We start from the raw sequence: 24425 nt of genomic DNA, 5'->3' as shown, positions 1-24425 counted from the left end.
ATTGCATTCATAATGTAATAATAATTTCAACATGAGTAGAACACCTGTTTCCCCAATGACCACATTGGATATACCACATCAAAAACATTAAGTAAGTGTACAAGACATTTATAGGTAATCATGAAGAAACCATGGAGCAGCCGTGGCTTTGAGTGATTACAGTAAATGAGTAGCTGTGATCTAATGCGGCGCACTATTATTCTTCCTGTGTTTGATGTGAGTGCAATGGCCTGGCTGACATGTCTGTTTTGGGAGGCCAAAGTGTACTCTGGACAAGAGTGTGTTTTTCTCCAGTTATTTGTGAGTGGTGCGTCTATTTGAGCTCATGTCTGGAGAGGCTTCCATGGGTTAAGCTGGCCAGTATTGGGACAGAAATCATTTGTTCGCTGAGGAAGAAGTCATACATACATAACTTTCTCATTAATCATAACCTTCTTGTTTTTGACAAATGTTTTGTAGATATTCTTGCTAATTACACTATACTGTATATTTATTTTTTGTAGTCTGAGACTGAGTTTGACTTGGGTACAAGAATTACCACTTCCATCTTCAAGTGTCTTCACCTAGTTTACAGAAAAAGAACACTTGGTTCCAACTCCTCCCTTCTTGGAGTGAGAAAAGGATGGGGTAGAAGTGAAATGACATAGCACTGTAAAGCTTTGCTTTTGATAAACTGCGCAATCTTCTATTCTGTCCTTTAGGAAGTATTTCCGTTGGTGGGTGGTGGGGTGCTACTTTAGAGATGGGATACGTTTGGGTCACCTGGGTCATCCTGAGGAAGGGAGGAGGCCACAGAGCAAACCCTGGACAGACACACTGAAGAGATGAGACAGAATTATCTATTATGTACACTGACAAAACTTCATTACAAATACATTCAAGTTTAAGCAAACAGAAAAAAAACATGCACATCTCTAATTCAGAGACAATGACAAAGCCTCTGTACAGATAATAATGACAGCAATACATCAAAGTACATATACTGTACAGAATTTACTGTATTCCTCATGAGTTGGGGTGAGATAGATCATGGTGGCACTGGGGTTGAGCTGCATCGTCTTGGTGTTACACATGGAGCTGTTTTCATGTTGCTTAGAAAATTAGAGTTTAACAGTCCACACATGCACTGCTGATGGTACAATGAACCTTTGTTCACTGAATAAGTGTTTGCATCTTGTGAGGAGCTGCTGTTATCTTTCAACTATCAACTGAGTGTCCAACTTCACAACGCAATGCAAACGTACAATGGCAAAGCTATTAGGCCTATTTGTTTTATGTATGTACAGTATTGATTAGAAGCCAACACGACCCAGTTGAAAAGTCACCAGACGGTCAATGCAAGCTATCTTTGCTTAAAGACAGGAAAATCAGAATGTCTTGGCAGGGGATCACTGTCCCTGGTGCAGTACAAGCATAATTCTTTTAATGACCTGTGGTGTCACCCTCCAACAGAGACAGAGACTGGCCGCCCTCCAGTGAGATACACAAGTCCAGACCACACTCCAGATGTGCTCTGCTTAGGGCTGCGCAACACTGCAGGTCCCACTGAAGATCAAATCTGAGCCCTGGCACAGCCAAAACCAATGAGTCTGGTGTAAGCCAGCGCTGTGACTCATGTTTGGCATAACAGTCCTCAGCCAATCCAAAAGCGTCTGTTCACTTACGTTAGGTCTTACACTAATCTTTGCGACATATATACAGCACATCTGTGGTAGACTTTTATAATGTGCAACAATTATAAACATTTTAGAAAGAAAAGCACTGATGAATATGGAAAAGATATAGGCTTATATTTACTGCAGTGATCACTGTTCAGATACTGATCACAAACTTGGTGTCTGCGATAGATCCAATTGCAAAAATAGAATTCAAAGCACACAGTGTGAGTGAGTAATTAATTATTTTAAAGCAGGCCATCCTCACATTGAACTGAAATCTTGTATAAACTCAGGAGGTCGATGCTGCAGGTCATTTTTGAGTTTGATATCTTTCTCAGGGCTCAATTAAATCAATTTTCAACAGTCTTGCCAACATACTTCCTCAACATTGTTACAACTTCCTTATGTGCCACTCAGAAAAAGCGATACCAGCTCTATTTAGGAAGATAGGAAGTTCACCACTTTTGATAAGCAAATAGTTTCTTGTGTGTTGTGTTTTTAAGCGTGTAAATCAAGGGCATAGTTTAAATGTGGATAAATAAACTATAGATAAGCCAAAAGCATAAAGCATGCATCCAGTAAAGTTGGGTGTGAGAATGTCCTTGGTAACCTGCTTTTAGGGTCACTCCAGGGACTGGCTTGTCCAGACGTGAGCCAATGTAGAAGGATTTCATCTCACATGATTTATCATCATGATGCTTAGTTGGACAGCTCCTCGAGATATTCAAGCTTAAACAACAAACAATTATTATTTTTTATGGCAATATTTTGCAGTAAATGTTCTAATGGGAGATAATGGGCAAATATAAATCCAAAATCAACAAAATAGAAAATGATAGCTGTGTCTAATTATCAGTAATAAGTTCTTCCAAAAAAAAAAGTAATTTTAACTAAACTTTGTCTCCTTTTAGGGCAAAAAAAATCATTCCATTGTTTGGGCAAAGTCTTTCTTTCAAAGATCTCCGGAGTAACTCATTTGCATGTGTAATTTGGCATATTGTGTATAAGTGTGTGTTGTTCACCTCAAGTAGGTTTTTCTTCCTCCAAAGAAATAAGAAAGAATATTTGCAATGCTTTCTATTAAAATTGGTAAATTGTTTAAAAGGAAATTAATGATATTTTACATTGGAGTAGTCTTTTCACACCATATTATTGACAGTTATTCACACTCCATCTTCAGATGCAGTATGTTCTGTTTAAACATCATTACATTCCCTGGACAGTTGCTAAAACTCTCATGACAGAGCAGATGTTTACCTAGAGTGAAATGGTATCGGACACAGCAAAGCACTGTGGACAAAGGCATGGACAAAGATGCACTATCTAACTTTTTGGTGGGGGGTTTGCTACCTGTGGGTCTCCATTATGTTATTGCTTTGTATGGATAAAGTTTAGTGCCAAGTACAGGTGTTTTTATGCTTAAAATACAGATAGATTCATGGCCAAAGCCTGATCAATCCTGGCCCAGATGATCGACAGCTCTCCTAGCGCATATGGTACAACAGCCAGGGGACAGCTTCTGGTCAAGGAGAGACGCAAGTAGAACACAACATGTGAACACATGAAGCTCAATCAGGCACACTTACTCTTCTATGAGGGCCCAGATTTTTTTATTAATTTATTTGAGACATGGACAGCGCACAATTTTTGCATTTACCAAAATCAAGGAATGATGTACAGTATACATGTGGGGCCTGGGCTGAGTCCTTTAGGATTCAGATCCAGAAAAGTGCACCTTTAAGCAGTGTGCACAAAGGAGGGTATAGGATAGTAGTTAAAAAAACATAAGTAATTAAAGCACGTATTAGTTTTGCACAAAAGGATCTCATCAAGCCACAAGTGAGAAGCAGATGTACTGTTCAGCAGCAAAGGCTTAATAATCTCATTGGCACATAGCAGATGTCCCACATTCAAACGAATGTAATAAATCTGGCTTGTTAATGTGTGGATGTGGTTCTTGGCTGTAAGACTGGATGCTTAATGGGCCAACACCGCTGGTCAATATCTGTGATATGTCTCCTGAACATGCTCAGGAAGGGTTCGGCAGCATTGTTCTGTTACTGACTTAATTGACTAAACCCTGCCAGTTTAGTGGGAATGAAAGCACTCAAAAACAACCCACCCTCCCATTCTTCTACTTCGGCTCTCCTCGAGTGCCTCTTGTTTTTGCAGCAGCTGTGACCAGCTGAAAGGAAAATCTGAAGTAAGATTTTCCCAGGATATGCCATTTTTATTCTGTGTGATAAGTATGACTTACTTTACTAACAAAGGCTAATTGAGGTTATTTAACCATTCATCTTTTTCTGCTTACTGTTGTGCTAATGCCAGACACTATGGGGTTTAAGAGGGGAAGACTCTGTAAAATAGTCGAAACATAATGTGCGTAGTAGTCTAATTTATCAATATATTTATTATTCTTGTTACCTTGTTGTTTATTTAAGTTTTCCCAATTTTGTTTCTAGTTAACTCACTATAGTCCCATTTGGCAGTCACAACACCTGGCTAGCAAGAGGCTGAGCGTTCTCTGTATATTCTCAGACTCCACATGGATACGGCGAGTCTGACTGTGCCAGACAGCCAGTCATGTGCAAGTGCAGACAAAACAGTTCAAATAAATAGGCCATATAAAACAAATGTCTAACAGTATAACAACGTGACAGTGGCAATATGGATGCCTAACCTAAAGCCAATACTGGAGGTCAGAGGGTCTGATCACAACACACTTTTGGTTAACAAGAAAAAATTGAGTGTGACAGTTAGATAACACCAGCCCAGCAATAAATCAAGCGTAAATGGTTACAAACCAGTGTACCTTTGTGGTACGCAAGCTAGGAGAGAAGGACAGGGATTGGTTAAAATGTGAATATGAATAAAAATAAAATGCAAGACAATTTGATGACAATGACATGGTGGAGGCTAAGCTTGACAGCACTTTACATCTTAAGAAGAGATTTCTTGCATCTTTCATGGGGTCTCATGTAATGTTAATGTTTTCTTCATTAATTTTTGTTTGGTGACATTTCCCAGAGGAACATGCGTGAGCTTAGCATTTCCTCAACAGTGCCACATTTTCAAATAAAACTCAAGGATAGAATGTCGCTCTAATATCTACCAGAGGGTCAGTAAATCACTTAATAGCTCGTCTTGGAGTTGATGGTGAAACCCAACTGACTCATTTTTTGGCGTGGCCTCACTCAACAAATACTGTCTGACAGGCAAAGTATGAATAAAATAAAATAAAACCTCCTCTGGCATGTTGGGAAATAAACGTTTAGAGTAAATTCATAATGCTCTCATAGCAAGTTAAACAAAGTACAGCTGAATGACTGTTGAGGAAAACACCTATCGAGGGAACAAACTAGAGTCAAAACAGTTTCTGTTATGGCAGGGTGGCATTGCCCAAGTTCAAACATGGAAGTGAAAGTCTCCACTGGTCATCATACGAAAGCATTAACTGACTTCCCAAAAGATTTACAGGAGAACCTTGTGCTTTAAAGCTGAGAACATATCTGTTTAGCTTAGCTTGTGCTATATTAATGTGTTCTTTTTCATATTTGTGGCAACTATTATTCCAACAGATAACACATACTCTCACATTTGAAGGTAAAGAAATACTGAGGAACTGAAAGCTTGGTGTTCATCCTTATTCGTCTTAAACCTCCCAGAGCTGTTCCCAATGCGCAGGAAAAAGGACAACAAAGTTTCTAAATAGTAACTGAAAATTGTCCTCTACAGTCTTCATGTCCCATTTGTAACCAAGAGAAGTTAATTTAAAGAAAACTATTTTTTTCTTTTATTTCTTGGGAAAAAACTTAAAATATAGCATACATACATCATCATTTTGTTCAGTGTAAACTGCAATATTGATCTAAAAATGGATTGATAAAAACTGTCCCACTGACTTCTGGTTTAAAATTGCATAAATTGTTCACCATAAAATGTGCCCTTTAAATGTACAGCATGCTACTGCTGTGTTTGTTGGGTAATCTTGGTCATGTTAATTTTAGAATTGATCAAACTCTCATTTTGTCTGATGAAATTTTATTAGATGGTCCAGCTATTCTGTTGCTAATGAAATGACAAAACTATTGATCCAGTCTATCTCAGACTTTAAACCATACAATAAATCATAAAACAAAGCATTGAACTGTGGTTGATTTTGGCTGAATGGGGATTACGTACAATAAACAAGCATGTTAGTAGATCATTAGTTGAATATGACACTACACACAAACTACTGATGATGTAAGTAAATGTTTACGCCAATAATACTTCATCATTTATGACACACTCCCAAATAGACCAAAATATGAATCATGTTTATGACTATACCGACAAATACGTTCATGTCAAACGGGTTTCCAGCTCTCGGTGAGGCACGTCTAACAACCATGTCTTCCACATCTGGGCAGTATCATTGTTCAAAAGACTGAATCAATCTTTCATAATTTCGAGGTCTTATTGGCAAAAAAACACAGTCAGTGATTGCATCCCTAGTCCCCCTTAACAATTTCTCTGGAGACGAAACTGGGAAGGCAGAGTTGTATACCCAACGATTGCTCAACAGTGCTATGGCATACTGGATTCTGATTGTAAGGATTCTATTAGTACATTTTAATAACAAATCAATGACGGATTATGACGGCAATTTGTAAGGGTGAAATAAAATTGACACAACACATTTAATGTTTTAAACCTTGTTGGACATTATTAGACCTATTACAACAGTAAGAGCCAGACATTTGTTTTGTAGTGACTGAAGATAAAGTAAGACAAGACAGAAACTTTTGAAGTGGACAGTTCAATAAATCATATGAATTGATTGGGTGTTAATACACAAAAGGTTGTACCAATTTACTTGGTAATACTTCCAAAATCAAAATCCAAAACCTGGATTGATAAATTTCATATTTATCTCATAAAATGCTAAAATCCCACATCGGTAACTTTCTCCAAATTTTTGCTTATGATTTATGACTCAAATCTCAAATGGTGGGGAGGTTTCACACATGCTGGACTTTGTTTTCATGTTTAGAGTTCAGAGAATTTGTTAACAGAAAAACTTGTGAGGTTTTAGTAACAGAGAGAATTACTCACAACCACACATTACTCTAAAATATAAGACAATAAAAACAAGGAAAACATTGTCTGGAAGGGAAAATAACAGCGTGTAAAAAGAGGACTTGTCATTGCGGGAAAAATGTGCTCAAAACAGGCCTTGGGAGACGTATCCAGCATCACATTTTATCGATTAGTCTGTGGTAACAATGAGGTAGCGTATAAGCACAGACTACATCAGTTCCTAACAATGCAGTCGTCTCACTTTCCTCTGTTTCTCATGAGTCTCATTCAACTTGATCAATGCATTTCATTATAGAAAGCTATGCTGTGTAAGTTTGTGCTTACATGCTAATAACCAGTTGATAGAATTGACATATATCATTCAAATCAGATTACATTCAAACAAAGGGGGAAAACCTCATGCATTTTCCCCTCATGACGTGGTTGCAGGAAATGATTTTCATATGGAAGCCATTTATGCCACAATCTGTCAGAATATCATTCCATGATATTGACAGCATCATCTCCTTCACAGGAATTTGCTCCTAATCTTACACTGGAACCCTCCTCTTGTATGGAGATAGATGCGTGTATGTGCATAATAAACACTAACCACCACGAGAATATTATCGAACAAGCTAAAACCATAGAAAAATAAACCCTACAGGATTTCCCCCTCAAACAAAACCATCTGTTGTTATCTTCCACAATGAATAGAACCTCTGAACACATCCCAATACACTGCATTAGAGCCAGACTTTTACATTTGCATCTTTGTTAAAACATGTTGCATCCAAAACTAATTTACCTAATCACATCAAATGTCCAATTGTAAGCATTACAGTCCTTTGTTTTTCACTAGTACAGCCAAGATGTGTACATGGCTTTCCTCAATATTCAACAGAACATACTAGTCCCTATACACCTCAATTTCAGTGAGCAAAAACAATGGCTCAAATTAACACAGATCAGATGTGAAATCTGGTTCTTTAACCTGCCTACAGCAAGTGGCCTAATACTGCAAACATTTGGCCAATTCAATAAAAATTATGTCTTACAAAAAATGAAAACGATATGGTTTATCTGTATAGCTTACCACAACAGAGTGTGGAGTGAATAAGTATGATTACTAGCATTAGCATTTTGAGAGGCTTTGTCAAACCTCTAAGGTGCAATACATGTGTAAGGCATCATTACTTGAATTTGAATTATTTGGTGGGAAAGTTTAAAAGAGGTCAAAACAAACATTGTTTCAATGGGAATAAGCTGAAATGATATACTGATTGATTCACCGGGCACTGAGACAGCAAAAATCCTGAGAAAGCATTTGGTCTGAAATAGCACTAATATTTGCAAAGAACATACAAGGCTATATTCAACCATTCATCTCTCAAAAGGCCGGACCAAGCACTGGTACACAGTGGGAAAGCCTCTTGTCTGCCAATATATTTCAGAATTTAGTTTCTTGGGTAATGTGGATACCATCAGACATGAGGTAAACTCTAAAACTGCGTCCAGACAAACATTTCGAAGGTGAATGAAGACCTGGCTCAGAAACGCTGTTCCCACCCTCCATAATCTCAGTCTTGGCCTGGAGTACGGACCACTTTATTTTTCATTCACACCTCTGACCTGGTGACGAAGTCTTACAGTGAGGAGATTGAGTGCAGCACGACCCGCGTTAAGACAGGATAGACAGTATCTGACGTCACCAAATACCACAGTAAATACAGAGGATTCCTTTATTCCCAAGACTCTATTCTGTCCATTATCAAAGAATGACAGAGGGATAAACGTAGCACACTAGCCAGAACACTTGCAGTGCACTGCTCAGGATGAAGCAGACACTTGACTTTTTATTGCAAAGGTTTTTTTTTATTACCACAGATATGTAATGAGTGTGCTGGCAATAAATCTTATTATATGCTGCATGTTTCAGGATTTTACTTTGTGAAGTGAAGCTGAGAAACAGGCTTATCTTATCTTCAAAATAAAACAATACAAAGCACCTGTGTGGAGTCTAGGGCTATATGGTAGTTAACACATGTTTACAATCTTCAAACAAGTTGTGTTTTGTAATTTCACTTTATCAGCGGTGACATTGTCACATTGATAAGAATATCAGTGCTTTTAGTGGGATATGTCAAAGAGGGAGATGATAAGAAAGGAATTAACTACATGAGACCTCAGTTTCAAACAGACATAGTTTGCATCCATGTGTGCCTTTCATTTATTCTCTTATCTTGAATGGAATGATGCATTGGGCCCAATGCAATGGAATATATCAAATACAGCAAGCAGATAAAGTTTTATAAAGTTATAATATGCACCAGTTTCACAATTAATTGCACATCTAATCTCTTAAAGCATGTAGCTTAAGTTTTTAATTTATTGTGGTTACTGTCATACTTTGCATTCTCAGACTCGTTCACATTTTGTATTTAATCTTGTCCAAAACATTTTCAGAGAAATAAACCCTCCCTTTTGATTCATGTAAGCTATTGGAACAAAAACGCCTATAATTTCTAAATATACTGCTAAAAAAATTAAACAAACACTTGGTAAACATGTGAAATCTCAATGTGAAAAAAAAAATGTTTGGATATCTATTCAAATATGGACACGGCATTGTCTTAGGACCAATAGGATGCCACCTCCTTTAATGGAAATATAATTACAGAGAGCTTAATTTTATAGACACCTACAAAAATGAAATAACAATGTGGCAGGCTACTCCATTTTGCCAAAATTTAATTTCTTCTTTCTTTCTTTCTTTCTTTCTCAATATCTTGTGTGGCCCCCACATGCTTGTATGCATGGTTGACAAGGTCATGGCATACTCCTAATGAGACGATGGATGGTGTTTTGTGGGATGTCCTCCCAGATCTGTTTAAGGGCAACACTGAGCACCTGTAGAGTCTGAGGAGCAACCTGGAGGCATCTGATCGACCCAAACATAATGTCTGAAAGGTGTTCTATCGGGTTTAAGTCAGCTGATCGAGGGGACCATTTAACTGATTCAATCCCTTCATCGTCCAGGTACTGCCTGCAAACTCTTGCCACATGAGGCTGGGGACTGTCGTGCATCAGGAGGAACCCAGGACTTACTGCACCAGCATAGGGTCTGACAGTGAGTTCAAGGATTTCATCCCGATACCTAATTGCAGTCAGGCTGTTATTTTATATCCAGTAGAGGTCTGTGCATCCTTCCATGGATATGCCTCCCAAGACCATCACTAACCCACCACCAAACTGCTCATGCTGAACCATGCTGAGGCAGCACTAGCGCTCTCCTTGTCTTCTCCAGACTCTTTCATGTCTATCACAGGTCCTCAGGGTGAACCTGCTCTCATCTATCAAAAGCACAGGGCACCAGTGGTGGACTTGCCAATTCTAGTGTTGTCTAGCAAATGCCAATCGAGCTCCAGTCTGCTGGGCTGTGAGCAGAGGGCCCACTACAGGGCGTGGCGCCCTCAAGCTACCCTCTTGAAGTCTGATTCTGATTGACTTGAGACATTTACATCAGTGGCCTGCTAGAGGTCATTCTGTAGAGCATGAGCAGTGCTCAACCTGTTGCTCTTTGCACAAAGGAGCAGATATGAGTCCTGCTGATGGGTTGAGGACCTTCTACGGCCCTGTCCAGCTCACCTAGAGTAACTGTCTGTCTCCTGAAATCTCCTCCATGTTCTGGAGATTGTGCTGGAAGACATATTAAATCTCCTTTCAACAGCACGTCCGACTGTGCCATCCTGGAGAAGTTGGACAATCTGTGCAACTTTTATAGGGTTAAGGAATGGTCTCATACTCCCAGTACTGATTATCACTCCACCCAAAGCCAGCACTAGTGGAAAACCAGCCAAAAAAGACCAAGAGGGAGAAACTTGAAATGATCTCCACATGCAAAACCAGTCCTGTTTTAGGAGTTGTCTCATTGTTGCCACTCTAGTGCACCTGTTGTTTATTTCCGTTAAAAGAGGTGGCATCCTTTTGTTCCTAAGACATTGCCCTGTCCATATTTGTATAGATATCCAACATATATATTTTTTAATATTGAGATTTGATGTGTTTTCAAAGTGTTATTGTTAATTTTTTTGTGCAGTGTACTTATTATTCCTGTTCTAATCCATGCGTTTCAGCTTCATAAAGGGATCATTTTGAGAACTTAAACGACTCAAAACAATGCTAATTTTGTTTTACATTTTTAATAGCTATGGCAACGGTCTTAATTTTTCATTATTCTTAAACCCATAGACAGCTACTTTGGCTGACCTCACCCTTTGATCAGGCAAAGCTGTGAGTCGGGACCATACACCGTAGTTCGGGACTTGGGAACTATCGACCAACCTGTATCCTTCCATGCAACTATAAGGCCTTCCACGTGCAACTAGAGTGGCATAAAAGACCATTTGAGTATTCAAATGAATGTTATACAGTATAAAAGAAAGTTGGAAATATTTAATTATACTTACTATGCAATGTATAGCCGCAGCTGACATTAAAAAAATTCTTGACTTTTCAGGGCACGAGGAGAGTCAAGGATAAGGATATGATGAAGCCAGAGTAGTAGGCATGGAGCTATAATAAGAACTTCCATGGTCGTACGTCGCCCCCTGGTGGCCACAGCTGATCCTCCTGCTCAGTACGCACAGGATCAGTGAAAGATGGCGACGGGAGTCCTTCAAAGAGTGAGCGGGGGCCTGGGTCGGGCTCAAATCAGAACCCGTTGGACCGGACAGCTTGTCGTGTGGTGCAGGTCTGCTTTTAACCATTGTGCATGTTTGACAATTTAATTCTTGCAATGATACCGTTTTTATATTAGTTTTAGACGTCAAAATCAGTGGCCACGGAGATGCAGGGCAAGCTAGCCTCTTAAAAACATTAGCCACTTCCCAACCCCTTCACTGTTTGGGGGTGATTGACAAATTAAAATAGAATAGAATAAAATATATGTACAGCCTTTGTCATCCATCCTTCTGAGATACATCACAATAGACCACACGTTTCTGGTCTGTAAATTTTAGCATCACAGGTATTTGTCAAGGTCAATTCCAAAAATGTTTAATGAAAAGCAAGTCTTTTATTGTCATCTCTGTCTTACCCACCAGCATTCACTGTTAGAGAGAGAAGAATGTTTCTGATTATTTTAATTATATTGTAGGGTTGTTTTGTTCATGACTCATTTTGCAGGGGATTTGCATCAAGCAACCAGAACAGAGAGAACAGCTGGTTTAAGTCCCTCTTTGTGAGAAAAGTAGATCCCAGGAAAGATGCACATTCAACTCTTCTGACTAAAAATGAACAAAGCAACCTTTACAAAATCCAGTGTAAGTCAAATCACAAGCACATTTATGACTGCTAACCAAAATGTTATCCTAACAATCTGTCTCATTCCAGTCCATAACGTAAAACCGGAGTGCTTGGATGCCTACAATAAACTCTGGTGAGTAAATAATTACAGAGTAATTTTTTTTTTGCCAAAGACAGGTGTGGCCGCTGTGTAAATAAAGTGACCAACAGTGTAAAAATAGTTCAGTTCAGTCTATTTCCGTGGAGTGATCGACGGGCTGTCTTGACTATAACCTTGCTCATGCTTTGGGTGTCATAGGGCAGCTACATATGGAGCTAAACTGGGACTCACCAGACACACGATCACAATCACAGTTGTTGTTGTAGTTCTTGAACATACATAAGTTCACTGTACTCAAACATTTTTAATACATAAATGTAATTATATCTTTAACACAGTGAGGATGTGTTGCCATCAATCCATGCTGACAAATATTATCCATGTGAGCTGGTGGGCACATGGAATACCTGGTATGGAGAACAAGACCAGGCTGGTAATGTAGTTTACTGAATTAATTTTGCATAAATACTAAGCAAATGTAAATTTGTCTTTGTATAATCATTTTATAATTGCATCTATTTTAGTGCATTTGTGGCGGTACAGAGGTGGCTATCCAGCTCTTACAGAGGTGATGAACAAACTTAGACAAAACAAGGTAAAATCTTTCATCATCGTTGTTATTTTGTTGTAAAGCTGATTCTGCTAACCAAAATACATTGCTTATCTGCAGGAGTTCACAGCATACAGGAAAGAGCGGGGAAAGATGTTGTTGTCTCGCCGAAACCAGCTCCTTTTGGAATTCAGTTTCTGGAATGAACCAACCCCCCGGGAAGGTCCCAACATCTATGAACTAAGGTCCTACCAACTTAGGGTGAGGCCAAAAACACTACCAACATATGTAAAATTAAATCAAATTCCTGTATTTATTTAGCATATCCTATTTATGTTACACTATACTAGTATGCAGATGTATAATGTTGACTTTTGTGCAGCCAGGAACCATGATTGAGTGGGGTAACTACTGGTAAGAGTCCAAAAAATTTTAACTCCAAGAACTATTGTGTTAAATGCACACAGACCAGGCAAGCTTTAGTATTTTGTCTTTATTTTCAGGGCGAGGGCCATTGGGATTCGTCAGCACAACAGTGAAGCAGTTGGAGGGTTTTTCTCACAGATAGGAAATCTTTATATGGTTCACCACTTATGGGGTAAAGTCTCACCTATTTTTTGAGTGTACTGTGTGATATAATATATTTTCACTTTGCTAAAATGATTAATTACACTTATTTATCAGCTTACAAAGACCTCCAGTCCAGAGATGTTACGAGAAATGCTGCATGGCAGCAAGAGGGTTGGGATGAGGTTGTGTATTACACAGGTGAGCAGTCCTTCGTTTTTATTGTATCATATGAGTAACAATTTCTCAGATATTAACAACTGTTTTTGAACATTTTAGTTCCTCTTATTCAGCACATGGATTCAAGAATAATGATTCCTACAAAGGCCTCTCCATTGCAGTAAAATGTCTTATGACAACTCTTTTCAATGGCACTGTATATCTATTTAGTGAACTGAACTCTGATAACCTCTGATCATTGCTGCCAAATCATGTTGTTAGTCAATGGTTGGACTAATTCCAAGATAAAGGAACAGGTCCTTGGTTGTGTGAACCATTAGTTTAATTATAAACCCCACCAAAGGTACTTGAAATCCTGAGCAGCTGTTTTTGTACATTTCTGACTACTGCTAAAAATAATGCCGTTTCGTTTCAATACACATTAGTTTCAAAACTCTGTTTTACTTTTTTTTTTTTTCAGATGTCTTTTCAATGTGTTTCTATTTATTGTCAGAAAATTTATGCTGCATTTTGGCAAATGCTGCCTCCAGTCTAGGTGGTTTTAGGACACAAACCACCCATGTATTTGAGATTTTGCCATATCTATGATCATTAAATGTATTGTAATGTAAAGCATGTGAAAAGAAGATAATTAAAAATGTATTTAAAAAAAAGAAGCTTTGTTTACATGGATTTTTAATACCTGTGTCAAATGACATAAGCCAGGACATAGAATCACATGGTGCAATCAAATTTAAAACATACAGCTTATTGCACGTTTCATAATAAGCAAATATCTTTTTCAATGTGATTTATAGTGCAAAAAACACTTCGACCTAGCTATTTAGACAATTTGATTACTTTTTTAGTATAAAATCAAGGAGGAAAAAAAAAGCATATTTAAATGTGTAAACATTTGGAATAATAATAAAAAATACTATTGATATACTACTACGAACTGACGTTCAGGTTAAGATAAAAAGCACATCAGTTGTGCAAATATAAAAAGTATATTGTTAAAATGGGTAATAGAGGCCAGCCTCCTTAAATCTTTTCCAGTTCCTTTAGCAGCTCTTCAAAACTTGTAATGTACCATGAACACTTCTCTTTAACTTGCTGTCTAACTACGTTGCCACCGAACCCTATAAAGGCATTCTAGGAAAGAAAAGTTTATTAGATCTAGTAAATTATATGGCACATCAAAAGATATCAGTGCACTCAATGCACTTACAGCAGGAGGGCATGCCTCAAGGTCAGTAGCTCCGTCTCCAATCATGACCACAGTCTTGAAGCCATGCTGCTCTTTCAGCATGTTGATGACTTTTCCCTTTCCACCACTTTCAGCTGTTGGCTGACTTTCATCAAATCCAGCATACTCACCTGGAATAACAGGTTTGCTTTCACTACATGGAAGAGCTTAATGCATGAGAAAACACAGCATTTCACCAGTCATACCATTAAAGTAGAACTTAAGTCTGTTTGCATAAACATGGTGCAAAGGAATATTGAGTTGAGTAGCAACATGCTCAACAATGCAACGGAAGCCTCCTGATATAAGAAAGACTTTAATGTTTCGCTGATGTAAGCGTTCCACTAGTTCCCTGCAAAAATAAGCAAAGTAAATATTTGTTAAGGTCAGAGGGAACGCCTTTGACTTTCTCATAAATCATCTACAAGATAATGTAATCATTTTGTTTGTGGTGATTAGATTTACCTGATACCTGGAGTCAGCTGAGGAGGGTGGTCTGTTATCAACTTATTAACTTGTTCCCTTGAACATCTAATGATGGAAAGACGCTCTTTCAAGGCAGTTTTAAACGTCATTGAACCACCCATTGCCTTGCGAGTCCTAAAACAAATTTAGACATTTCCCTGTTAAATATGTGACAATTACAATGAAACTGGGTACAGTGTGTGACCTTACATCTCCGTGACTGCATCTCCTACTCCACAGAATTTGGCCAGTTCATCAATGCCCTCTTCTTTGATTACCGTGCTGTCCACATCAAAACAAACAGCATCTGCTCGTCTGAAGAGCTCCTTTGTCTCCGACTGTGTCAACATATTGCTGAAACACAAAAAGTTGTATCACTGAAGGAAAACAGCATTGTGAAAAATATGCACTGAACGGCAGGCATTTATCTGCGGGCATCACCACTCTGGCTTTAGCTTGGCATCTTGACTTGAGCTCTCGCTGAACAAGCGTTCATTGTGCAGCTTAAACCAGCATGTGATGAATATACATGTATTGAAGCAGCAAATCCATTGAGACAAAGCTTAAACAAAACACGTGTCCTGGGCCCAATGAAGTGACAAAAATGCGTTACATAAAAGAGCCACACGACAGGCCATTGTGGAAACCTTCAGCCCAGGTTGCATCACCCTCGCAACTCTACTGTGAGGCATTAAGGCAACATTAAACATGCAACTTTATAGTGACTTACCTCAAAAATATAGACCTGCTGTTCTTTTACTCTTATCAAACTAATTTCAAAGCATTGTTACGGGGGGAAAAATAAATGACTGACAGTGGATCCTCTACTATGAGAGCATTCTTTAGCGCCGTTTCTCTTTGGTGAAGAGTTAAGCGTACAGTGTCATAATGTCAGCTGAAGAGGTATAAATATGCAAAAAGAATACTATCTGCAGGATCAAGAGCCACCAAGTGATGTAAAAGAGAATATTTGCTACTTACCGAAAAGGATTGTGGCGGAGAGATTCCGAAAGCTGCCTGTGCAGAAACTGCCCCTTCATCAAGTCCAGAAAGAAAGAAAGCCCGACCAACCAGAGCAAAGCCGGCTCTGTGACGGCAGCACCAGGGACCGCCCAACAAATCCTGTCCAATCATGGGTCCAATATATAAAACGTACACATTTGTTTTTTCTATTTATATGTACGCCAATAGAAAAAAATAAAAAATACTTACCAAAACAAAACGAATCAAACAAAATCAATGTAGATATTAAATAAGGTGTACTTTAATTGAACATCAGTCATTGACATATTTGCCTTATTTGACACCAGTCTCTTGCTGTCTTTTTTGCTACTTATTTAGATTATTACTACTTATTTATGTATTATTACCATTTATAATTTATATTTTTTAGATTTTTTGTTATTATATTATATTTTGATGAGTGAGCTACTGTGTCGAAGTAATTCCCCTTGTGCATGGCGGATCAATAAAGCTTGTCTAATTCTAAGTTTAAGTTTAAATAAGATATCTATGAGCATTAAGAATCAGATAAATATTCTATGGAGTTCGTCCATAGATTGTATTTTTCTTTTTTTGACATTCTGCAGTTTTGAAACACTAGGTGGCGATATCCTGGCAGCTTAAACAGGACAGACTAGAGAAGAAGTGCAGTCTGTGCTCTTTCCTCGTGGCTGAAGCTTGTTATTTTCATGAGAAGATTGTGGAGATTTATCTAGCTTTAAAGACAGAAGACAGAAGTGTCACTTGTGTATGAATGGTAAGAAAATGTTATCTTATCCTGGTACAGCTGCATGGACGAATTCTGTTTTACTTGAACGTAGTAAATGCAGTCAGACACCATGCTACAGCAAAGTTCATGCCAACGTTTTATTTGGAGTAATGCTCTTATGTGCATTTGTCCTGTGTTGATGCGAACACAAAATCATATCTAGTTCTTATCAGAACTAAGTTTTTGTTGTCGTTTTTTCCTAAATCCCCCCTTTATTTTTCCAGTTTGACCAAATCTTCAGTGAGACTCGGTCGAGACGATTCTTCACACCATCTGCCACGTGGATACAGCTAAAGTCTAATCACCTGTAATTTCAGAATAACAAATCGTGCATTATTCTGAAACATACATCACATGTTTTCATTTTACTTTTCAATTCTGAAATAAATGGTTCAATTGTTTTAAAATGTTTTATTTGTTTTGTATAATGGGTGTTTAAGTGACAAGTGGTTACAAGATATACACAATAGTTAAGTACATTCTAGTAAGCATAAAGTAAACGTTAATATTTTCTAGTTTAAAACATGATCTTAAAAAGCTTTCGTTACTTCTGCATAAAACGTTGAGCCCATTGCTTCACATTTCCATCATAGTAACTTTTCCTCATACTTTCAGAACTTAAAGTTGCTGGAAGTTTGGGCACTATGAAAAAGAAGGACAGGTGGAGATCTCTTATGCACCAGATTGGAACTGATCTGTAATTAATTTAGGCAAGAGTATAATCTCAAGGTTTTTATATGGAGAGGTATTGAAGCATCACCTAGTATGGATTACTTCCAGGTGATGTCCCCTGAGAAACAAGTGCATTAAATATATACATTTTACCACATGTTTTGAGCAGGCTCATCGCCCTCTGCTATAAGTGACAACAGGATTGCTTTAGGAGTGTTCTCAAAAAGAGCTGCTCTGTTCTGTGTTTGTCCCTTTTTGACCCAGTGGCCATAGATCTTGAATGCACAGGCATCTATCAGCTTGCGGATGGGCTTGACTGCATAAGGATCACTTTTGATTACCTCCTTGGTAACAGGCTTAGCTCGCCGATAATTGCAGTAGATTCTCATAGTTGCAAGCACTGTCATGCAAATGACCTAATGGGATACATGTTCAAAATTAGCATTTTATACCACTGTACAATCATTTAAGTCAAATCTGTATATTATCCTAAAAGGTAAAATGTGTATCATATTGATGTAAACTAGTCTAAAATGTATAGCTTTTATTAACATCTCACACAGTATCAATTTCTAATTGGCAGAGCTTACCTTAAACCTCCTATATGGGCTGAACTGTCTTACTTCATCCACCACATACTGTGAAAAGAATGGGTGACTGAGAGCTTCAGTTACAGTGTAACGATGCTTTGGGTTCACAACCAACATTCGGGAAATCTAAGAAAGAAGAACATTTTACTACTTCCATCTTTTGGCCACTGGCAAAATTAGAATAGTACACTGTGTACCAAATCCTTGACAGTGTCCGAGCGATCATCCCATTCTGGAGATGAAAAGTCATATTTTCCAGCTAAGATCATACGCAACATCAGCATCTGTTTCCTGTGCCAGAAAGGTGGAGACCCTGCAAGCAGGGTGTACATGATGACCCCTGAACTCCACCTGCAAACAGATAAGGTAAGGTTATGTTGCACAATATTTTACCCTATTTAACAGTACATAGATCTCCTAGTTTAGTTTATATTCATGCATTTACTCACAGATCTACGGCAGAACCATATCCGCTGTGTGCTGTATCCATGGAACATTCAATAATTTCAGGAGCGAGGTAAACCGGAGTTCCACATACCTCTAACAAAATATTAAGAACATTTAGTCATTCTGTTGCCATAATAAACCTGCTAACCACTAGCACTTGGGTCTACTATAAAGGTCAAGTAGAGCTCTCAGTGTCCAGTTGCATATATATAACATTTATAAGAGCACAGCTAAGAAGAAGGTGGAACAAATTGTACAAACATTTAATCCTTTTCCAAACAGTCTAAAAGTAATTTGGATGAATAATTTACACTAAAAATATACTGTTTTCTATTGAGTATTTGCTTTAAAGACATGAATGACCTTTAAGTGTCTGCCCCGGCTGAATTTGTACAGCAAATCCAAAGTCTGTGAGTTTGATGTTCATGTTGTCATCTAGAAGGATATTTTCAGGCTTCAGGTCACGGTGGACTATGTTCTGGGAATGCAGAAACTGGACAACTTCAAGTAAAGCTCGCATTATCTTCCTACAACCAAGATGATACATTTCTTTGTGTATAACAAGGGACTTTATTTTCATGTCATTTTCATGTCACTGACCTGGTTTCTTTTTCACTAAGGGTTACTTTCTCTGTGAGGTAGTCAAACAGTTCACCTCTCTTCATTCTAGAGAAAATATTTATCACATGAAAAAGCATTTCAAAATAACTCAACATAACATAATACTTACAGGTCAAAAACAAGGAAGTAAAAGGCCTTTGACTCATAGCAGTCTTGGAGTTGAACTAAAAAAAAAAAAAAATCAATTTGTGATCTTCTGTCCCACACATGCAAACCAACAAGAAACAATGTCTTAAAATCTTAACCTCTAAGAACCACACTTTGTGAGGAAATTTAGTTCAGTATCTTTCTAATCAATCCCTGTGTGAAGGAATTCAAGTGATTAAATAATAAGAAAAGCACTCTTAACTCTCTAAAATGTAAATCTTTTTTTTTTTGAGGAGAAAAAAAATCCCTCCTTGTACTCTCTTCTACTGACGTTAGTGTGACTAAAGCGTCCAGTGTGTAAGTGTAAGTGCATTTTTATCCATCTATTTTAAAGACATGTTCCAAGCTCTTACTGATGTTCTTCTGCCCGCTGACTTTTCTAAGAATGTCAATCTCTTTGACTGTGGCCTCTCTGATCTCCTCAATCTCTTGTGGAGTCATCTTGTCTGAAGGAGTGATGTCAATGATCTTTACAGCATACTCCTGAGAAGTCCGTTTGTCCACACATCGACGGACCACGCTGCTCACTCCTCTGGAAAAAAAACAAAAAAAACAAAAAAAAACACAAACTCTATCAGAAACTAGAAGCTATGTGTTTTTATATAACAAGAAGACAAAATGTTTTTTCTAAACATAATCTATTATGTGCCCAAACTCCTATTAACTCTGTGCTTGTTTTGACATCTAGATTCACCTCACTCTGCAATATATGGATCAATTATTCAATGTTTCAAATCTTGGCTGCTTTGAAAATGTTATAGTAAACAGGCTTAGCCTATGTTTTAAATTCTAATGTAGTCCTTATGTATGTGTATGGTCTATTGCCTGGAACCTATAGATCAGAAACTAGGGTGGCCACGTTATTTTTGCCACCACAGGTTAATAAACAATAAATAAGTATAGAAATGATAGTTTTTGCATGTTTTATTATAGTTAATATATAGAAGTAACATTATTTAAATGCTGAATCTGTCCTTTTTGATTAGTAGGGGCAACAAGTGACATAGTGTATTTATTCCCAAAATTGTATTGAATAAAACTACTCAAATTTGACAGATGATTGAATTTGAAGAGACGCTAAAATAACAATGAAATGTGTATTCACTTTGCAACAATATCAACACAAGAACTGAAAATGTGGCCCTTGTGTGTGTGTGTCTGCGTGTGGGCACACTTTTGTTCAGATCAGGATTCTAATGAAAAGGTGTTCTTAGATATTAGTCTAAATTTGACCCAGAGCATCACTGAGCTGCAAAACACTGGAGCACGGTGTCCCCAGACCAAATGCCATAAGCACTGGCCTCCAGTAACTACGTAAAATTGCGCAAGAGCGCGCCCCCTTCAGACAGCATGTGAAGAATGACAATGAGAACCCTGGCACTACTGCCGTGTCTTAAGGGGGCTTCTAGGAAATAGTACAGTCTTACATCACTGCGATTCCCACTGAAGGAATGGTGCACGTGTTTATGAAATAGCTGAAGGTCATCTATTCTATTGCTGGGTGAATGTGCGTTTATGAAGTCCTTGTTACCTTCCCAATATCTCCTTGGGGTCATATTTATCATAAAACTCTCTTGCTCCAACCCAGTCAGGCAGGGCAATCTCCTCCTCTTTAGTCATGATGGATGCCGCCTTTCTGGACTTGGCTTGTTCTACTCTTTACAATGATCTAAACAAAGATATTGGTTACACGTTAAAGCAAATTAATAGCCTGTAACACCAATGCTATGTCCAGTGCCACACGATTAAGCATTTCACACAAGCACATAGACACAGCACATGCATACCAATTCACCTTGTCTACTGTGATTACACAACACGAGTTTAAAAGCAATCATTTCAGGAGGGACTATAAACTTCCCTTTCCCCAGTGGAGAATGTCATAGACTTAAAGGATTTTACAACTACTGTCCCGTTTGTAATATTAGACTTTAGCGAGGTGGAAGCTCTATTTAAATTAGACATTTCAAATAAGCAAAACTCACCGTATCGTTTAATGCTATGATTTTCACTCTCACTCTTTACTTTTGCTCGTCCATGAGGCGGTCAGGGCTTGGCACAGTCCAGTCACCGAGGTCTGACGGGTTTGTGGGTTTACTTCCATTGCAGAGGGGTGAGCTCTAATGTCAGGCGCCAGAAATAAATGGCAGCTTTCCTCGCACTTGCTCACACGTCATGTAAACTTAATCTTAGAGGAGTCCAATAACAAAGACTTTAAGAGGAAATAATTATAATAATTAAATAATATAACAAACATTCAAAGATGAGGGGTTTCTTTTGCAGTAATTTCTTAAATAGACATTAGCTTATGAACCAAGTTTAATTTAAGGTCAAGCGGCAAGTTTAATAAAACAAAGCGGCAAAGTCAATAAACTTGGACACATTTATTCTGATTAGTTGAGCTTTATTATTGTAATTGCAAATGAAGTCAATAGGAAACAGTGATTTTTGCAAACTATAGCACAAATGCCATTTGCCCTGTAATAGTAAATGTATGTGGAGGAACATTATAACAATACTAAAAAAAAAAAAAAAAAAGTAGTATTTAAGTACTTAATTTAATATATATATATATATATATATATATATATATATATATATATAACAAAAGCCAACAGTATCTATATGTGAAATGACTGATGTCTATAAATATAATATAACAATGTCTGACTAAAAAGCATTCATTTGGTATTCTGTTTTTATTATTTAGTAGGATGATATCTGCAGTCAGCTGTATCATGATAGACCTATGGAGAAAGAAATATTTAGGGCACATCAGCAACAAATAAGTGTACAGGGTATGCATTAATCCAAACAATCATTCTCATTTACCATTTGCAAACTTGCACTGTTTGAGCACCTCACTGAAGCCTTCACAGAGCTTGAGGTCGCTTTGAGTCTGGGCACACTCAATGAACTGTTTGAGCTCATATGAGCAGGCCTGCTGCTGCTGCTGAGGCTCTTGTTGGTACATGGACTGTGGCTGCTGGTACATAGGCTGAGCCTGGTATGGTTGTGCCTGGTAGGGCTCCTGACAGAACATGAGAAATGGTTAGGCTATAACCATCTTAATATGATTTTATTTACAAGAAGACATGAAAAGGCAAGAAAAAATGTTTACTAATGAAAAAACAGCATAGATGAAGAAAAGCAAAACAGTAACATTAAAAATACACAATACAAATACTACAAAAAATGTCGAAAGTAATTCTGAAAGACACAATTGCACAACTACAAAATGCACTTCACCACTTTTTTAACTAGTACTTTCAATTTTCAAAACAAACACAAAAGCTAGCATGTTGAATTCAATAGCACTGTCCCTGGTACCTGGTATGTGACGTCAGGCCTTGCTGGTTCTGAGTGTCCTCCGCCGAATCCTCCTGTCATGGCATGACCAATGGTATGGCCCACTGCTGAACCTACTGCCACCCCAGCGGCTGTAGTTGCCATCTGGGCAAACATACCAGGCTGCCTGGGAGCTGCTGGAGCCCCAAGGGCCGAAGGAGGTGCCTGCATAGGAACAGGAGCATGGGCAGGAGGAGGTGCAGCCCGTGCCATGGGAGGAGGTGGAGGAGGGGCCCGGCTGTAGAAAAAAAGACACTTTCAATCACAGGACATGATACAATCATGTAATTAGACAAGTCTAAGGTTAAGGTACACTTAATTGTCCCTGTTGGGAAATGTGTCCTTCGCACATTTTGGGTTGAGGCTGAAATATTCAGATAGATGATGAATTGCATTTATTCCACAAAACAGAGGCTGCTGCATTAGAATTCTACAGTAAGAATTTGCACATCGAGTGCTGAACAAAAAATGTTTCCAAAGGTTATTGCTCCTCCTTTACAGAATTTCTTCACTGGACATGCACACACAGGACTAGGGTTACAGGTAACAATCATTTTAGGACTTGACTAGTCAGCGAGTAATTTTCAGATAAGTCTACTACTCAAACAGTTATTTCTATTATACAATGACATTTTTAAAATACATTATCAACCAAATAAAGGTTATATGTGACTGAAGTCTTCTAAATAGAGAATATTTATGAATAAAGTATTATTGATGACATTTTATAATTATTATTTTTTTGACATTTTGATTCACTAAGGCTGCAGTCTTTGCAATAAAAATGTGTTTTTTTTGTATGTGTAGTCCAGATGATAACAATAAAAAAATATCTTTAATAGCTGACTATTCCCGATTAGTAGGTGAAGTGTTGCAGCTCTACAGAACTAAAAGAGTTTTAGTTTTCTGTGTTACTGGCATCACTGGGGATCAGTTTACTTCAGTGGAAAACTTAATTTAAGTTTATGCTGGCACCTCAAACTGTAGCTGGTTGTGATGAGATCTTTTTGTGATGCACAGTGTCTTTCTGTAATTGCTACTTTTTCTAAATGGGTATCAGGTGATACAGCCTCATAGACTCATCTTCATCACAGGACGGCACGTGGAAAAAAAAAAAAAAAAAAAAACTAATTAGGCAGCTCACTACTATGTCCTTTCGGCGCATTTTTGTTCAATTTCAATCTTTTATACGTAGTCTAAGATTTTGATGACCCCCTCGACTGTTTTATTTATAACACTAAACTGTACAGCTATTACCAAATGACGTTATTGTTTCCAAACGTGACCTTCACAGAAACGTACCTTGAGCTCTTTGGTGTTATTATCCAGGATTGCGCTTGATGATTTATTTTTTAAGATATCTCACAAAATAATGAGACAATAACAAACATCGCCATTAAAATTGAATGCAATTTATGAAACTAAAGTCGTTCGTTACTTTGCCGTTCGCACCGTGTTCCTCTGATGTCTTACTCCACGGTCTTACTGCACGGTCTTGCCCCATGATCTTACCCCTTGGTCTTACCTGGCTGGAGGGGCGACCCTTGACGTCCGGCTTCTGCTTCCTCTCGGCATTTTTATTCAATTAATTTCGTGTCTCTGCTATAAACTAAGCAACAGAGTAATTTAAGAGCACGGATTAAGAAGCTTCCGTCCGACCTTAGAGCACTCCGGAACTTTCCATGTGTTACATCATTAGAATCCCGAGTAACT

General features: G+C 38.0%; 4 protein-coding genes, 1 long non-coding RNA gene and 1 other non-coding gene across 6 annotated transcripts; 3 read left to right on the top strand and 3 right to left on the bottom strand.

Moving 5' to 3' along the window:
* Positions 1-11335: 11335 nt before the first annotated feature.
* On the top strand, positions 11336-14079 carry LOC110154073 (protein NipSnap homolog 2-like). Its single transcript, XM_020918008.2, has 10 exons — positions 11336-11472; positions 11907-12043; positions 12114-12159; positions 12465-12559; positions 12651-12721; positions 12797-12937; positions 13059-13090; positions 13180-13274; positions 13361-13444; positions 13523-14079. Exons 1-10 carry the CDS (start codon positions 11381-11383, stop codon positions 13585-13587), a joined length of 858 nt encoding a protein of 285 aa, XP_020773667.1. The 5' UTR covers positions 11336-11380; the 3' UTR covers positions 13588-14079.
* A 2-nt stretch (positions 14080-14081) lies between these two features.
* Positions 14082-16196, bottom strand: psph (phosphoserine phosphatase). Its single transcript, XM_020918009.2, has 6 exons — positions 16098-16196; positions 15327-15470; positions 15117-15251; positions 14858-15003; positions 14634-14782; positions 14082-14557 (listed from the first exon to the last, which is right to left on the bottom strand). Exons 1-6 carry the CDS (start codon positions 16154-16156, stop codon positions 14447-14449), a joined length of 744 nt encoding a protein of 247 aa, XP_020773668.2. The 5' UTR covers positions 16157-16196; the 3' UTR covers positions 14082-14446.
* A 556-nt stretch (positions 16197-16752) lies between these two features.
* LOC129407279 (uncharacterized) lies at positions 16753-17294 on the top strand. The gene is made up of 2 exons (XR_008631470.1): positions 16753-16875; positions 17112-17294. It is a non-coding gene; the product is annotated as an uncharacterized LOC129407279 (long non-coding RNA).
* On the top strand, positions 16908-17038 carry LOC129407327 (small nucleolar RNA SNORA15). The gene has a single exon (XR_008631503.1). It is a non-coding gene; the product is annotated as a small nucleolar RNA SNORA15 (small nucleolar RNA).
* On the bottom strand, positions 17294-21489 carry phkg1a (phosphorylase kinase, gamma 1a (muscle)). The gene is made up of 10 exons (XM_055147902.1): positions 21350-21489; positions 20896-21033; positions 19718-19896; positions 19327-19381; positions 19197-19262; positions 18960-19123; positions 18599-18689; positions 18347-18500; positions 18150-18275; positions 17294-17975 (listed from the first exon to the last, which is right to left on the bottom strand). Exons 2-10 carry the CDS (start codon positions 20982-20984, stop codon positions 17709-17711), a joined length of 1191 nt encoding a protein of 396 aa, XP_055003877.1. The 5' UTR covers positions 20985-21033; positions 21350-21489; the 3' UTR covers positions 17294-17708.
* Positions 21490-21733: 244 nt separating this feature from the next.
* chchd2 (coiled-coil-helix-coiled-coil-helix domain containing 2) lies at positions 21734-24415 on the bottom strand. Its single transcript, XM_055147903.1, has 4 exons — positions 24238-24415; positions 22695-22950; positions 22197-22395; positions 21734-22111 (listed from the first exon to the last, which is right to left on the bottom strand). The coding sequence occupies exons 1-4, from the start codon at positions 24285-24287 to the stop codon at positions 22101-22103; spliced, it is 516 nt and encodes a 171-aa protein (XP_055003878.1). The 5' UTR covers positions 24288-24415; the 3' UTR covers positions 21734-22100.
* Between the last annotated feature and the right edge of the window lie 10 nt (positions 24416-24425).

The sequence above is a fragment of the Boleophthalmus pectinirostris genome, unplaced genomic scaffold, assembly GCF_026225935.1.
Source record: "Boleophthalmus pectinirostris isolate CB_2022bp ecotype Guang Dong unplaced genomic scaffold, ASM2622593v1 HiC_scaffold_9, whole genome shotgun sequence".
NCBI lineage: Eukaryota > Metazoa > Chordata > Actinopteri > Gobiiformes > Gobiidae > Boleophthalmus > Boleophthalmus pectinirostris.
The sequence above is the reverse complement of the archived record's forward strand: the minus strand, read 5'-3'. Positions and strand labels throughout refer to the sequence as shown.